The sequence below is a fragment of the Streptopelia decaocto genome (assembly GCF_964273445.1).
Source record: "Streptopelia decaocto genome assembly, chromosome: 7".
Taxonomy (NCBI): Eukaryota; Metazoa; Chordata; class Aves; order Columbiformes; family Columbidae; genus Streptopelia; species Streptopelia decaocto.
The window spans coordinates 61,005,212-61,019,443 of record NC_138661.1 but is presented as its reverse complement, the minus strand read 5'-3'; the positions used below and the strand labels follow the sequence as shown (position 1 = coordinate 61,019,443).

The 14,232-nt window shown below is 40.7% G+C and overlaps 1 protein-coding gene across 4 annotated transcripts in view; it reads right to left on the bottom strand.

Annotated features, from left to right (window-relative positions):
• Window positions 1–326: 326 nt before the first annotated feature.
• WT1 (WT1 transcription factor) overlaps window positions 327–14,232 on the bottom strand; it is a gene marked incomplete at both ends in the record, with an annotated part of 35,993 nt that continues 22,087 nt past the window's right edge. For 2 of the 4 annotated variants that reach the window (XM_082058783.1, XM_082058785.1), the window contains 3 exons: window positions 1,669–1,790; window positions 5,250–5,342; window positions 6,992–7,081. In XM_082058783.1, the coding sequence (XP_081914909.1) occupies window positions 1,669–1,790; window positions 5,250–5,342; window positions 6,992–7,081 (305 nt within the window). Of the gene's footprint in view, window positions 353–1,668; window positions 1,791–5,249; window positions 5,343–6,991; window positions 7,082–14,232 lie in introns of those variants that run through there. The other 2 variants (XM_082058786.1, XM_082058784.1) reach the window with 2 other exon arrangements.

The following is a 14,232-nucleotide window of genomic DNA, read 5'->3' as shown; positions in this document are numbered from 1 at the left end:
CTGAACTGATTTAAGCCACCCCAACTCTAAGTTAACTTTTACTTAAAAGTCAGTCTATGACATCCTAATCTAAGAAGTTATCTGTGCTTATGGTCTCAGTGCAGTTCTACAGAAGGCCAGTACAGCAATTTATTAACTGGATTTTACTGTTCTACAAAGTTCTTATACAAATCTTACAGGTCGAAAGAAAAGGAATAGTGTGGTAAGAAGACGAACAACTGAAGCAACTGTTTTATAGCGCAATATGAAACTTGACACTGTTTTCTGCTGCCAGTATGATTCCCAAGTGAGATGGATAAATTGTGGTCAAGACCTGGACAGGTTAACTAGTGGTCATCAGTGCTGGTGGTACCTTTATATACAGAAAAAAAAAAAAAATGGATACTATTGGACAGGGCATTTGAAATTTAATACCAGACATGAAACAAGACATCTGTTGGACTCTCATTTGTTTCTCTTTGAATGGGCTTTAATTGAAAGCTCAGTGAAAAATGCAGGTTACATTCTTAGTGTTATCAATAGTTTGTAACAGCAACAACATCAGAACAGTGATGCATCTAATATTTATACACTTTCTAATTTCAGATGTCTAAGAGCAATACATTATCAGATATATATATACACACAATTTCAAGCAATTAAAAGTAAATAATAAACCCCTCCTCCCAAAACCCTGAAACAATATATTTCCTTACACTAATAATGTCTTTTTCACATATACTTGACAAAGAGTCTTTTTAAGTTACTTATCTTAAGAGTAATCTGTTAATGGAGATCCTGGACCAGCCCCATTAAAAGTTCAGTTTTAAGTTTATACAGCTTGCTAGCCACATAACCAGTGTGGCTTTACATTGTAAACAAATCCCAAATGTCTACAATGATTGGAATTAGTTTTTTGTAAAGAAGATCTATGCATCTCATGATAGAATAAATTTAAACCAATACATTAAAAAGAGAGAGATAAAGGTAGAGAGTTAATTGACAAACAAAACCATTTGGGGGGGATCAATAACGTGATTATTTAAAAAACAAGTTAACTTAATGGTAAGATTCTTCTTTTCTGTACAGAGAGGCTCTGATTCATCTAGCTTTAGCTGCTCTAGAAATACATCCTCTAGAAAAAGGTTTGATTTGTGAAACTCAAAAGCAGAGCTTCCAACTTTAAAAGGTCGCCCTTTGGCAGTACGAGTACAAAGTTTACCAAAAGTGTCTCAGGTGATTGTTCCATCTCTTAGGTGAGGACAGCTGTACTAGCATTTGGAAACCTCGGCATATGCACAGATGAAGCAAGCGTGCAGCTCACCCTACCCACTGCAGGGCTTGAAAAGGTACAACAGTTTGTACCTAGAAAAGTTCAAGTGAAAATTAAACCAGAAAACTGGAGACAGACGTGGAAGGTAAGCAGAGTTTATAGTAATCTTGAAACTGTGGCAATCTTGCTCACTTTTTAACAAAATTACAGATAAAAATCTCTTGAGCTTATTGAATAGGAGCTTGGGTAAGTCCAAATGGAAGACAAGGTTGAGCAGAATCCTACGGTTTAGTTAACTTGTGTCAAATGGGATGCGAAGACAGCTGCAGCTTTCTGACAGAGGTGATCGAAGATGGCTGAGAAAGTTTGCAGTAGCTCATAATGTCCCATCTGGTTTATTCACTTGTTTGAACTGCCTAAAGGGCCAGCTGCAGCTTAGTCATGTTCCTCTGGTGCATGTTGTGATGACGAACTAGTTCATCAGACCTGGCAAATTTTTTTTGACAGCTGGGCCACCGGCAACTGAAAGGCTTTTCACCTGTTAACAAAACACCCTGTTATTAAGGGGGTATACAGCTTGCCTGAGACACTGTGATTTGTTTGCTTTCTGCAGGGCAGTGGGGAGCCAGGTAGAGCCTCTGTCAGGAGAAAAGGCATCTGGGCTGTCCTGAAAGGGTGCGGGAGAGTCCTCAGGTCCTGCTCAGGGCTTTCCTACACCTCCCTCAGCTGATCTTTCACAAGAGCCTTTGCAGACAACTAGAACATTTTGCAGCAATTCGTTCCTGAAGACAGGCCCTTACTGAACACGGCGTTGCCACGTCTATGCTGCTCTCAGCTCTCGAATGAACTAGTCTAAAACTCACTCCGGCATCCACATAAGCTTCAGCCACACCTTGGACCGCGGTGCAGACAAACTGTTTAGTCACTGTGAAAATCGTCAGTGACAATTTAGAGCTTGACCTCAAGTCAAGGAGAGTTTTTTCCAGCAAGTTCAATGAGTTTTGGCTGAAGTTCTTTGAAACTGGTGAGTGTAAGTGAATATGGTAGAAGCAAGAGAGTTCAGCATGAAGTCTGCTGAGCCAGACTGAAAGTTTCCCACTACTGTCTAAATAAAGTAGGTTTTGCCAAGAAAGTTTGGACCAGATGATCCTTGAGGTCCAATCTGGTATTCTATGATCCTGTGATTCACATCTATGGCAGATATTAAAGGCTCAAAATAATCAAGATATTTCTAACACCCCCATGAACATCATATTCACTAAAAATGACCCCAAGCAAAGCACATTCAATTTTAACAAGAAACGCCATCAACTTTTTATAGTTTAATCTAGTCTCTCAATTTCCTACGAAGGGTAAGTGGAATTTCAGGCCATGTTTCTGATGCCGCAGGAATGCTGATGGAATGCTTTCATTAGCCCAGAGCAGTGCCTGGTGACTCATGTTTCTTTCAGAATTGCATTTTCTTTTTCCTCCCCAAAGTAGATGCAATACTTTAAAATAGGGTCAGCTCTGGGACTGGGCTCTTCAGTGCTGTGCACACACCTCGTACTCTCCAGTTCATGACACACTGGGGTGGTACGAGCTCACCCAGACATCTTATCTTCTTTGCCTCACACTGTGCATTTCACAAACATCCGAATTCAGCCAAAAGGGGATCTGGGATTGACATAAATGTTGTGTATTTCTGTTTGCAAAGTCTCGTGCAATATATACAAAGGGGGCAGGAGGAGGGGGGTAAAAGTCTACTTTATGTACTTAACATGTATGCTGGCAAAAGCATCAACTATCTCACATGAGTGCATAAAACAGTATGGGACAAAATTGATGTGGTCAGAGCTACTAATAAAAATCACGGATTGTGTAAAGTGGTCTTCTTTCATCTCAGCGGCATTACCATAACCATTCTGTAGACTGATGCGAGTTCCCTCTTACTGGTCAGTTTTTCACTGAATTAGCACAGTAAGAGCCACGTGGTTTTGGTGTTTCACAAGCCGTTCTGGTTGTCCTCCCGCAACAGGGTGCTCCAATCTCTACTAGTTCCAGGTTGGGCACAAAATACTTTGTACAGTTTCATTGTACAGACATCAGGAATCACACTTCCATTGCTAAAGTGTAGAGTTTTCCTTTGATTCATATTTTGCTTTCTACAGCAAATATTGCTGTCACAGTAAAATTGCTTGCGGAAGGGAGAAACCCTGAATTTGTAGCTTAACAAATAGTTTGGCAACTGACTTAAAATGAGGATGGACTTAGAGAGAAGTCACCTGTGCTTTGCCTCATCAAGATTTAACATGGAGCAAGTTAACTTGCATTAGGTGTTTTGTTGCAAAATTTAGGGGGCACAAGAAAGAAAGAAGAATGAAACTCCAGGGCAGGATGGAGATGAAAAATCCCCACCCACCACTCGTTCTCATTCCCCCCAGGATACATGTATTTTACAGTCAAAGCATGACACATCCGAAACCACCGACAGGAGCATCATCACAGCAACACGCAGCTGGGCTGCGGAACTCGCATTGAACCGGAGCCGGGGGCGGGTGGCAAACCCACCCGAGTCTGTGCTGTGAGGCTGCTCTCGGCAATGACTGCAGCGTGGGCTTGGATCACCGGCAGCAAGGAAGAACTAACACAGAGAGATGAGTTTCACTAGGAAAAAGAGAGCGAGTTCTTCACTGATTTAGCTAATCCGGGAGAAAAAGTGACTGGGGTCGTGAAAGTCATGAATTAGTAGATCAGTTAGCAATGAAATGTGATGGAGAATGTAGTTTATCCCGACTTATTGGAATGTGACAACCACTTGCCACTTTGTCTCTACCAGAACGTTACCTCTTGGTGAGTAAGAAAATACCTTTCTTCATGCAAATGCCCACAGACCCTGCAGCTCAGCATGGGGAGAACCCAGGAACACAGCCGTGCCCTTTACCATGTGCACATTGCAAGCGCAGATATGGACATTACTTGAAGCATTTCTTTGGCCGGTGCCACAGAAAATGCCAGTATTCTCAGGTGAATCGTTTCCTTTATTAAAATTGCCTTTTTATTTTTGCACGTCTTAAATATGTCTTTTTATGGTCCGGAAGAGAAAAAAGACTCCTTAGCAGGGAGAAAAAGATTTGCAGGCTCCTTGTCCATCTGTACAGAGACTGAATTTAAAAGGTTAACGCCAGTATAGGAAACACTGTGACATCAAAGAACATGTCGAAGTGCTCGGTAAACAATTACTTCGTAAAAATGCTGCATACGCAGTGGAGTGGAAGAGAAAGTGTTGGTTCATAGGAATATTTCTAAAACGTATAGCTAAAATATAGAGGTTGTAGTTGCTCCTTAATGGTGTTTACATTAACATGAGAGCAGAGTAGACTAAAATGGCCTCCTATTTTTTTTTTCCCTGTATTTATATGAAATACTATGGTTTCTACAAAAAGGTCCTTGAATATTTGAGTAAGCTTTTACTTTAGAGTCTGTCAGTGTGAGTTTGCAAAAGGCACTCCTTTTATCTTCTGGAGAGATTACAGCACAAGCAGCAACAGCAAGAGCTTTGCCGTGCTATGCTGCATTAGGCTCAACTGACACTTAGGAGAAGCACGAGTAGGCACGAATACTTTAGATTACAGACCTTCGTCTGAAGCTAGAATTAAAATTTCTATCTCGCAGGGTTTTTTTTTCAGTGAAGGCAGTAGATCAACTTGACATTTGTGGGCTGAGACCATGATGTTCATTTCACAATAGCTGACAAAATATATTTTGCCAAGCTGATATTTCTTTAAACATGGAGAAGGAAAGCGTAGTTTCCAAAATCACCTAAATCCCTTTGTGAAAAGTGACTATGACACTTGGGGAATTTGGTCACAGTGAAAAATCAACACGCTCTGAAATTCTTGCTGTTTTTTTGAATATTTAAATCTGGGTCAAAGTCCTTCTAATCATAGAATTTACAACAACATTGATTTAAACTTTAAAAATAATGAAATATAAATGTGAAGAAAAGTTTACGCACTTGTTTTACCTGTATGAGTCCTGGTATGAGTCTTCAGATGATCAGATCTGGAGAACTTTCTCTGACAGGTTTTACACTGGAAGGGCTTCACACCTGAAAAGACACCAAAAAAAAGAGTCTATTCTTATATCCCAGTGCCTTTTGGAAGGGTGAATGAAATCAGCTATTTCTGAATTTCCTAAAGTCTGGATTTTTTGTACTAGTTAGTGTAACTGCTCCTCCCAGCTTGGTGCCCACACAGCGCAGAAAGCCACGAATGAGCTGCCACCCCTTTGCAACCTCCTCTCCAATGTCTGGGCCTGTGGCACCAACCAGCACCAGCAGAAACAAACACCCACTCACACCCGTGCACTGAGGAGCATCTGCAAACTTTCTTAATCCTGATCCTGTGGCTTGGCTCTATCGGCATTGTGTACAAGCAAACGTGACATAAGAAGAACAGAGGTGCAGAGATGTATTTTAATATACTCCAAATAGGTTTAGCTTAATTTACACTTCTGCTGCTTACTTTACACACTGATACTGAGTCTTGGGGACTGCTTAACACAAATATGTTCTAGCATGCAGTCGCTAAAAATGTATCAGTACTTTTACCACCAGCTTTCCTCCATGTCTCCATAACACCACATAAGTGGGGCAGGACACCTTGAGCAAGAAAAGTATCAGGCAGAAATCCGCCACAGAATAATGAGTAAACCAATTGTCAGGATGCTCCCTGAGAAACAAGAGACCCAAATGCAATTTCTTGCGGGCACTCGGTCACAAAAAAGGACTCTGCGGCCCATCTCATGTCCCACTCCCAGCCAGGAGGCTGGAGTCACCGCCAGCTCCTCTTCTGTGGCTTTCAGAAGACCAGCTCTATCCCCGTCAATCTAACCTGGACCTCTAAGAACCCCTGAAATGCTGAAATGGGCCATTTTGACATTTCTAGAAAATGGCATATGCGCAAAAACCAACTTGCTGAATTTGGACTGGACTCACAAGCAGTTTTGGCTGTCTCAGAGCATTTCACCCAGTAAATTACTTACTGAAAAAGAGATGCCAGTCTCGCTGGGACCCAGCGCTATTCACGACTGCTGCTGCCCTCTCTGTTATATGTGAACTGCTGCACACTTTCCAGGTTATTTGTGTGTTCCAACCAGCCAAATCTTTGGTATTTCTCTCCTTGCTGCTCCTAGAATCCTTCTTCAGTTGGCAGAACTCAACAAAGGTTCAAAACTAAGCTTAAGTGGTTTGCTGAGTAAGTATCTTTAGCATTATAGCTGGTGTGGCTTTTCCTTCTCCACTGCTGCTTTCCACATGCAAGTGCACAGTAATTCCACCAGCCTTTCAGATTATGCACATGCAGCTTCCACCTATTAGCATTGCCACACAAACAGCTTTTATCACGTTACTCATTGGTAACTTTTTCTTGCAGAATTGTTTCTCTTTTTTTTTTTTTTTGTAAAATAATATATTCCCTGTATTGGCAAAATGTATAAAGAGTTTCATTAAGAAAACTGTTTCAAAAAGGTGGCAGCAGGATTAAAGGGTGACCTGTACAACCACAGTAGCACTGAAATGCCAAATCAACAGCTCAGCTACAGTCCTCTCCTAAAGCTAACTTCAAGAATTTGGCACTGCAGGCATCATCTATAGGCACACACAACATCAGAAAAATAGAATTTCAGAAGTATACTGTTTGGATCACAGCTGGCATATAGAGATGAACTCTAATGAGCAGAGACGCCTTGTCAACAAACCTGTGTGTCGTCTTTGGTGCCGTTTGAGTTGGTCTGAACGAGAAAATCTTCGTTCACAGTCCTTAAAATCACACTGATAGGGTTTTTCACCTGTAAAGGACAAATGGTTTATCAGAAAAAATGGCTAAAGAAAGGAACACATCAACGAGAATCAGAAGATGAAACATGTTACACTAGAAGACTTAGATTTCCCTCCTGTCTAAAGCAGTCTAGCAGTTCATCAAGACTAATTTGCTTTAAAAGCATACAATTGTGCTGGAAACAGTGGGGAAAGACTGGCACAATTCTGCTGCATTGACACTGATCTTTACTCCACTCATTCTAAAAACAGAGCTCATTAGGCTAAAGCCACAAAAAATGTCAGGTTGCGTGATTTTTTTTTAATTGTTTTCTGATGGAAAAGAACAGAAATCTCCTGTTTTACATCTCTCTGAAAACCATACTAAAACCTTTCCACCTGTTTCAGTAATACATAGTTTGTACAAGGGAACAACTTGCAGTTTGCTCTAAATGGGATTTGAAGCAAAAGCTGAGCCAATGGCGTCCATGTAGGCAGCAATTTTAACCACACTAAATGAATTAAATGAAAATGAGCAAAATTCAACCACAAAGAAATACATATCCTTCCCCAAAACACCCATGATGTTTCTTTGGAAAGCACCATTGAATAGAATTTCACAGCTCCCTCAGGCAAGCCTATGAATAGCTGCAAAGCCTCATGTAAATATAAGCTCTTCCTCCAGTTCCCATACAGTTCAGCAGAGAACATCAGGATGGGTTTTCTCTGGGAGCAAAAGTGAGATTCTGATTTGGAAAAAAAAAATAAATCCCTATAAGCTAGTGTCTCTAATGAACATGGTGTTCAATGCAAAGGACTTCACCAGCCACATAAACATGCAAAAAGAAATGCAACAATTGAGGAGCTTGGGGAAAGAGGGGAGAATTGCTGGCATGTCGCACACCACAGAGTTGCTGAAAATAAAATTAAAAACAAATAGAAAAATAAAACCACCTAATCCATATTCTGTTCCAGGAGAAGCTCTATGATCTTTCAGATCTGAGTCGCATCTCATCTAAGACCCTGCTGGACAACACTGGAATCCTACAAGAGCCTCAGATATTACATTTATACCTGTGTAAAGTCTGTTTAGGGTGCCACAGCCCTGCACAGCGGCCTCTGCACAAGAGCAACATCTCTCACTGCAAAGCTGGGAGAATCCTGGGTTTTACCTGGAAGGTACCAAGGGAGGAGCTGGAACCTGCTTTGTCTGCTGTGGAAAGCTGAGATGTAAAACAAGGGTCCAGCACAAAGCAGCTGAAGAAAAGATCAGCCAAACTGGGCAGTGAGTTTAATTTTTGTGGGTCTTTTTTAAAAAAATATATCACTTTCATACATCTCCATTGCAAGTGTCTGCATTTCAGATTATATTATGATGAGGAAAAGGTATTCTGGTTGCACTGGTATCTCAGAACTCTTTTAGTTTAAAGCAGAAACCTTCTAACCTAGGTAACACAGTATAAGTAGCATATTAAGCAGAACATTCCAAATTCATACTGCTGCAGCTAAGATCAAAATTTTACAAAAGCAACTAAATCTGGAAGAACAAGCCAACTTCCTGTGACAGTCACCCCAAGGAGTTTACTGGTTCTCAGACTTAGGTGTGGACAATTTCCATGTCTGCTGTGCTTAATTTATTAGCATAAGGGATTAAAGTTGCCACAGGTGTTTGAAATAGTTCCATACACTTTGACCGCAAGGACTCCCTGGGGGGTGCCTGCTTTTCAGAAACCACTTACTTCCAAGGAATTCAGCCCTTTGGCAGATTTAAGAGGGGGAATGTCAGCAGAGCAGAATGCAGTGACAGGATGATTGTCTGCTAATTGCAATATAAACGCAGAAGATGGTTAAGGAGGTATTTGAATAGAACAGTATAGCGGTTCTGATGGCATGCACATGCATGTATTTCTTTAAATACTTTGAAATATAGACTTGATTAAATTAAGGATAAATTTGACCAATGAATATATTAAAGGAAGCAATCCAAGAGATATGCTGACCAGGCGTAGAAAACAAAAAGCAAACAAACAGAAAGAGGCAAAATATTCGGACAGGAATCCTAATTTCTCTTTCCTTCTACATCTTCCATGTCAGCTAGTGCCAAACAAAATTCCTGCCAAAGCCAACCATTACATACCTGTTAACTCTCATAGTTTCATCAGAACAGGACGATAGAAATGTCCCAGATTAGACAAAGTCTGTTAGTACCTCATTAAATCACTACACAGAGAGGGGTCAGAGCAGTGTCTAGTTTCCCCAGGCCTATTAGAGCCTCTCCAGTAAAAGGCTAAAGTCTCTCAATGGATGAAAAACCTCCCATAATGCTGTCACCTTCCTATGTGATCATATACAATTTCTAAACTAAACAGGAGGTGAAGATGAAGCTTCCCCAGTCCTTCCACCTGTGACTCGGGTGCTTCCCTGATTATTTACATTTCATTAGTGTGAGAGGGCAGACAAAAGAAAGGATAAATTTGGTGCATAACTAAATAGTCAGGCTGAGAGAGGATAGACAGAATGGCAGTTCTTTAATATTTAGAAAAAATAAAGCTCAACAGTTGCAGAACAAGTGTGAATCAGCCTTTGCAAGCATCGCAATAAATGCTTCTGATAAAATAAACCTATTTGTTGAAAAATAGTTAAACTATCGGAAGCATGCACATTTTCTCTGGAGCAAATTCATTTGCCCAGACACATGGGAAAACAGAAATTTCTACTGCTGTAGTTGCAGAAAACATTCATGATCATTTGGTTTAATGAAGGAGTGCTGCAAGAGCAAAAGCCCCCCGCCAACAGGAAGACTTGAGGAGAGGCTGATTTTGAAATCGGAGACTGCAAGTCTGAATGAGAATCTGAAGGCTGATCTAACTCCTTTTCTTGTATATCCGCTTGATCAAATGAGCACAGCCCCACAATCACAACTTTACCTTGCTAATGTAACATTTTTCTATTCAATATAATTTGCTTTAGCAAACTTGGATAAAAAGTATGTTTCTTTATTTAGTAGGGAGCCCTTATGGGCAATGTTTTCTGTCATCTTCAAACCATAGTTCAGGTGTGAGATGTCATCACTGTTTTGAAACTGATCTGAATTGTAAATAGATAAGCATTTTTATTCCACAGAAATGAAAGCCTAAAAGCTGTCGGTGCTGGGTGAGGCAAAATGCGGTGCCTGTAGGAGAGCAGAAGACAGCAGGGGTGCAGCAGAACTTGCCCTGGACACCCTCCCAGGATCCAGCAGCTCATGAGTTTGCAACTTCCCAAGCCAAAGGCGGCTTTCTGTCTAACACTCATGGAGTTTCTTTCTATTAATTCATCCGGTTGTTTCCTGAACCCACATATGCTTTCAGCTTCCAGCATATCCTACAGAAGGGAATTCCACAGCTGAAGTGTGAAGGTCGATATTTCAAAGCAACATTAATGAGAGAGCACTGTCCTAGACGTGAGCACAGCGGGCAGGGGAGAGCCTATGCAGTGTCCAGCTCAGCTGCAATCACACCCATTTATCAGTTTATCATCTCTGTGCAGAGATACACCCAAGGTGATGCAATGACAAACTGCACTAGTGATCGTAAAGCAGTTAGCAGCATGGTGGCACATGCCATAGAAAAAGGATATTTGCTTTTGTCAAAGCAAATCTATAATTATTAGACGATTAGCACAAAAATCAGTATTAGACTGCATTACTTACACCTGAGAAATTCACCTCTGAGTGAATTTCACTCACCCCTACCACATAAAGGACAACCTTCCTGATCTACAGATTCTCATACTTCATTGTAGAAGCTCATACCTACAGTCGAGCATATTTAGGCTGAAGAATATCCCTGGCAAACAGGCAGAGGATATTTTCTCTGCAAAGATGCTCAGTTTTCCATTAGGGTAAATCCAGGATTTCCAACGTGTGGCACTGAACCCAAAGGGTCTCTGGCAAGAATGCTGATGTTTCCACCATATATGAAATTTATGGGGGTCTAGACATCAATTTGTCTACACAAAGAAATCTCTGAAGTCTGCCACAGGATGACAAGTCATATTATTTGCTGTACTGTTGAAAAGTTATATGTATTTTTGCATTTCTTTTCAGAGGTCTATCTACTGCAGCAAAATACACCAAGATAAGAAAAAAGCTTTTTTGGCTGTACATGTTTCAATGAAGGCATTGTTAACAATGGATAAGCAGTCTTGGAGGGTACAAAATGTCAACATATTTTCAATGAAGGCTATGTTGAAACATTGGTAAAAACTGATTACAGAATCCAACTTTGTGTTTCAGGGCCCTGCTGCAATACTGCAGCCAGTGAGGAGTGGAAGATCTGATGAGCCAGTCCTCTGTAAGTATCTATGATAGAAAGAAAAAAGATAATCAAGAGCCAACACTATTCTGCAAAGATACTATCTGCTGGTTTCGTATTAGATATATGTAACAGCTTGTTGGCAAATCATGTGTTCATAATTTAAAAAATTGACCTACCACTACATTAAGAAAGGTGGAAGAGCTTCAAACCCATGAGTGAATCCAGAAACACCTTATAGGAGGACCAGTGGAATTTTATGTTGGCTGTAGAGAGGTGTACCAAACACAACTGAGTTATCTTCCACTTAAGCTGCGATCTGACAGCTCTCCTAACTTTAGACTGGCTCATCGGGATTCCTCCCCATCAAAACATTGAAGCAGAAAAGACACATCCCTTTGTTTAATAAGAACATTTGGTGCTATGTTTGCCAACTACTTCCCGTCTAATATGCTCATTCCACCAAGCCAAATTTCTGTACCTAGTACAGAACTTTAGAATGGTGTTTTGGAACTCATTGAGTTACAAACAGAAAGTTGATGAGCCAAAGAAACAGCCAGATAAATAACAACAGAAACCAACAGCCCACTCTAGTCATACTGGCCCCTTAAGATATCCCTCAACTTATAGAAACAAGCAGATGGAGAAAAGAAAGAAGGTGCAGAGAAGTGCGAACTGTAGCTACCGTAACCGTTATCAACAAGACACACACATTCTTCACAGTGATAATTGATCTGGCCTTGGAGAAAACTGGTTTTCAAATTTTGCTTTTGACAAACAGCTTTTCCACAAGCAGGAGACAAAAGTCAGGGTGAGAGAGAGAAAGACTAAGCTACAAAGGACAGGAGAAATGGATTTGCATCACAACAGTTGGCCCAGGACTTCTGAAGAGCACAAGACTGGAAAAGACCATTATGGCCACCAAGTCCAGACTCTCCACTACACCAAGCAGCCAAGAAATTATGTTAATTCAGAAGCATTCATTGACTCTCCACTCCAGATGCTGCCATACACCATATTTCACCAAGCATTCCCAAAAACCAGGACTAAAAGATGACAAAAGGAGACTAGAAATGAAGAGCATCATACTCTAACCCTCTACAGCAGCTGGGAATTTGGTAACTAAAATTTCCAGATAATAACCATAGTGAGTACCCATACTGAGGAGAAAAACCTGGCAGTCTGATAGAGAGGAGACCTCCCTTCTGATGCTGAAGCTGAATGCATCAGCTGGGCAAGATCTCCCAGCAGTTCTCAAACCAGCTGTGCACTGTCCCTTGCTGCCTCTCTTCAGCTCCAACCAACCTCAGATCTTACATGGTCTTATCAATGGCAACCCCTGTCTCAACAAATATGAGTTTTGGGAATCAACCTGGCCTTTTATGGAAAGCAACTTGTGATGGTTTGAGAATAAATGAGTTTTGTTATCATCATATCAAAATATAGTGGCAGAAAATCTGGGACCAGCCGTACAGAAGAGGTGTTTGGAGGGGAAAAAAGAAAGATCTTCTATCCCATTCCACTATCACATAAACCAAAGGAAAAGGAAGGGGCATGGATGACCTCAAAGACAAAGGGAGAGGTCTCTCTAGGGATGCTAGGTGGCCATAGTCCTATTCCCTATGTGTTCTGGGGCTTTTGTGGCTCTACATGCCTAGTTTATATGTGGTACAATGCTGGAAATCTTCTCCGGCCAAGGAGAAAAAAAAGATTTAAGTTGAAGTCCTTGTGATGCATCCAGAAACAATACTGTGAAAGCCAAGCAACTAAATGGAATAAAATACAGGACCAGAACAAACAAATTATGACTGTTAAAATACAGTGTAAATCATTTTACAAATGAAAGAAACAGTGATTATAAGAAAAATTCAGAAATGTTTAGCCATACTCAAGAAAAATATTGCAGTTAATGGACCCCAAAAGATCTCAAAATTTTCTTCTGCTTCCAATTTATTAACAGAAAATAGAATAGCATTTCTGTAGGCATCCAGCTCTAAAGAGTTACAACCTAAATTATTTTGAATGTGTAACCTGAGCAACACAGAAGATGGGCCTGTTTTAGCAGAGCCTGTTATGGTAGGACAAGGGGTGATGGTTTAAAACTAAAAGAGAAGAGATTCAGGTTAGACATGAGGAAGACATTCTTTACACTGAGGGTGGTGAGACCCTGGCCCAGGTTGCCCAGAGAGGTGGTGGATGCCCCATCCCTGAAGACATCCCAGGCCAGGCTGGACGGGGCTCTGAGCAACCTGAGCTGGTGAAGATGTCCCTGCTCATGGCAGGGGTGGCACTGGATGAGTGTTGAAGGTCCCTTCCAACCCAAACCATTCTATGATTCTGTGATTCTATGTCTATCTGACTATTTTGTGACTTGCCCATTCAGAAATTAAAAATGTTTTGTAATGTTCATTTCCCACCTACAAGTATTTTATGCGATTAACTAATGTCAGCACATGGTCTCCAAAAGGAGAAGTTTGCAATTATTTTTTATGAAATCTTAGGCAATCTGTTAGCTCACAGTATTATGGGCTACCTTCCTGCTGTCCCTTTGACCTTCCATCATATTAATGGTTAACTGAGCATCCACATTTACAGATTTTTATCCACAGATCTCTAGATTAGCACAGAAAGAACCATCTAAATAAAAATATTATAGACAATTAAAAAAATGCATAAGGAGCATATCTAAAGGTATATCGTAATTATATATTTCCAACAGTATAAATCTCCCAATAGGGGAAATAATTCTGTTTTTTCTTTGGCAAGATGCAACAGAGCATTTGATTTCCACATTTTGAGATGTAAGTTACGTTGCTTGAGCTCAGAGAGAATCCGGATCTCAACCTACAAATGAGTGGCTTCAGGCTTAGTTCTTCAGAGAAAGATCC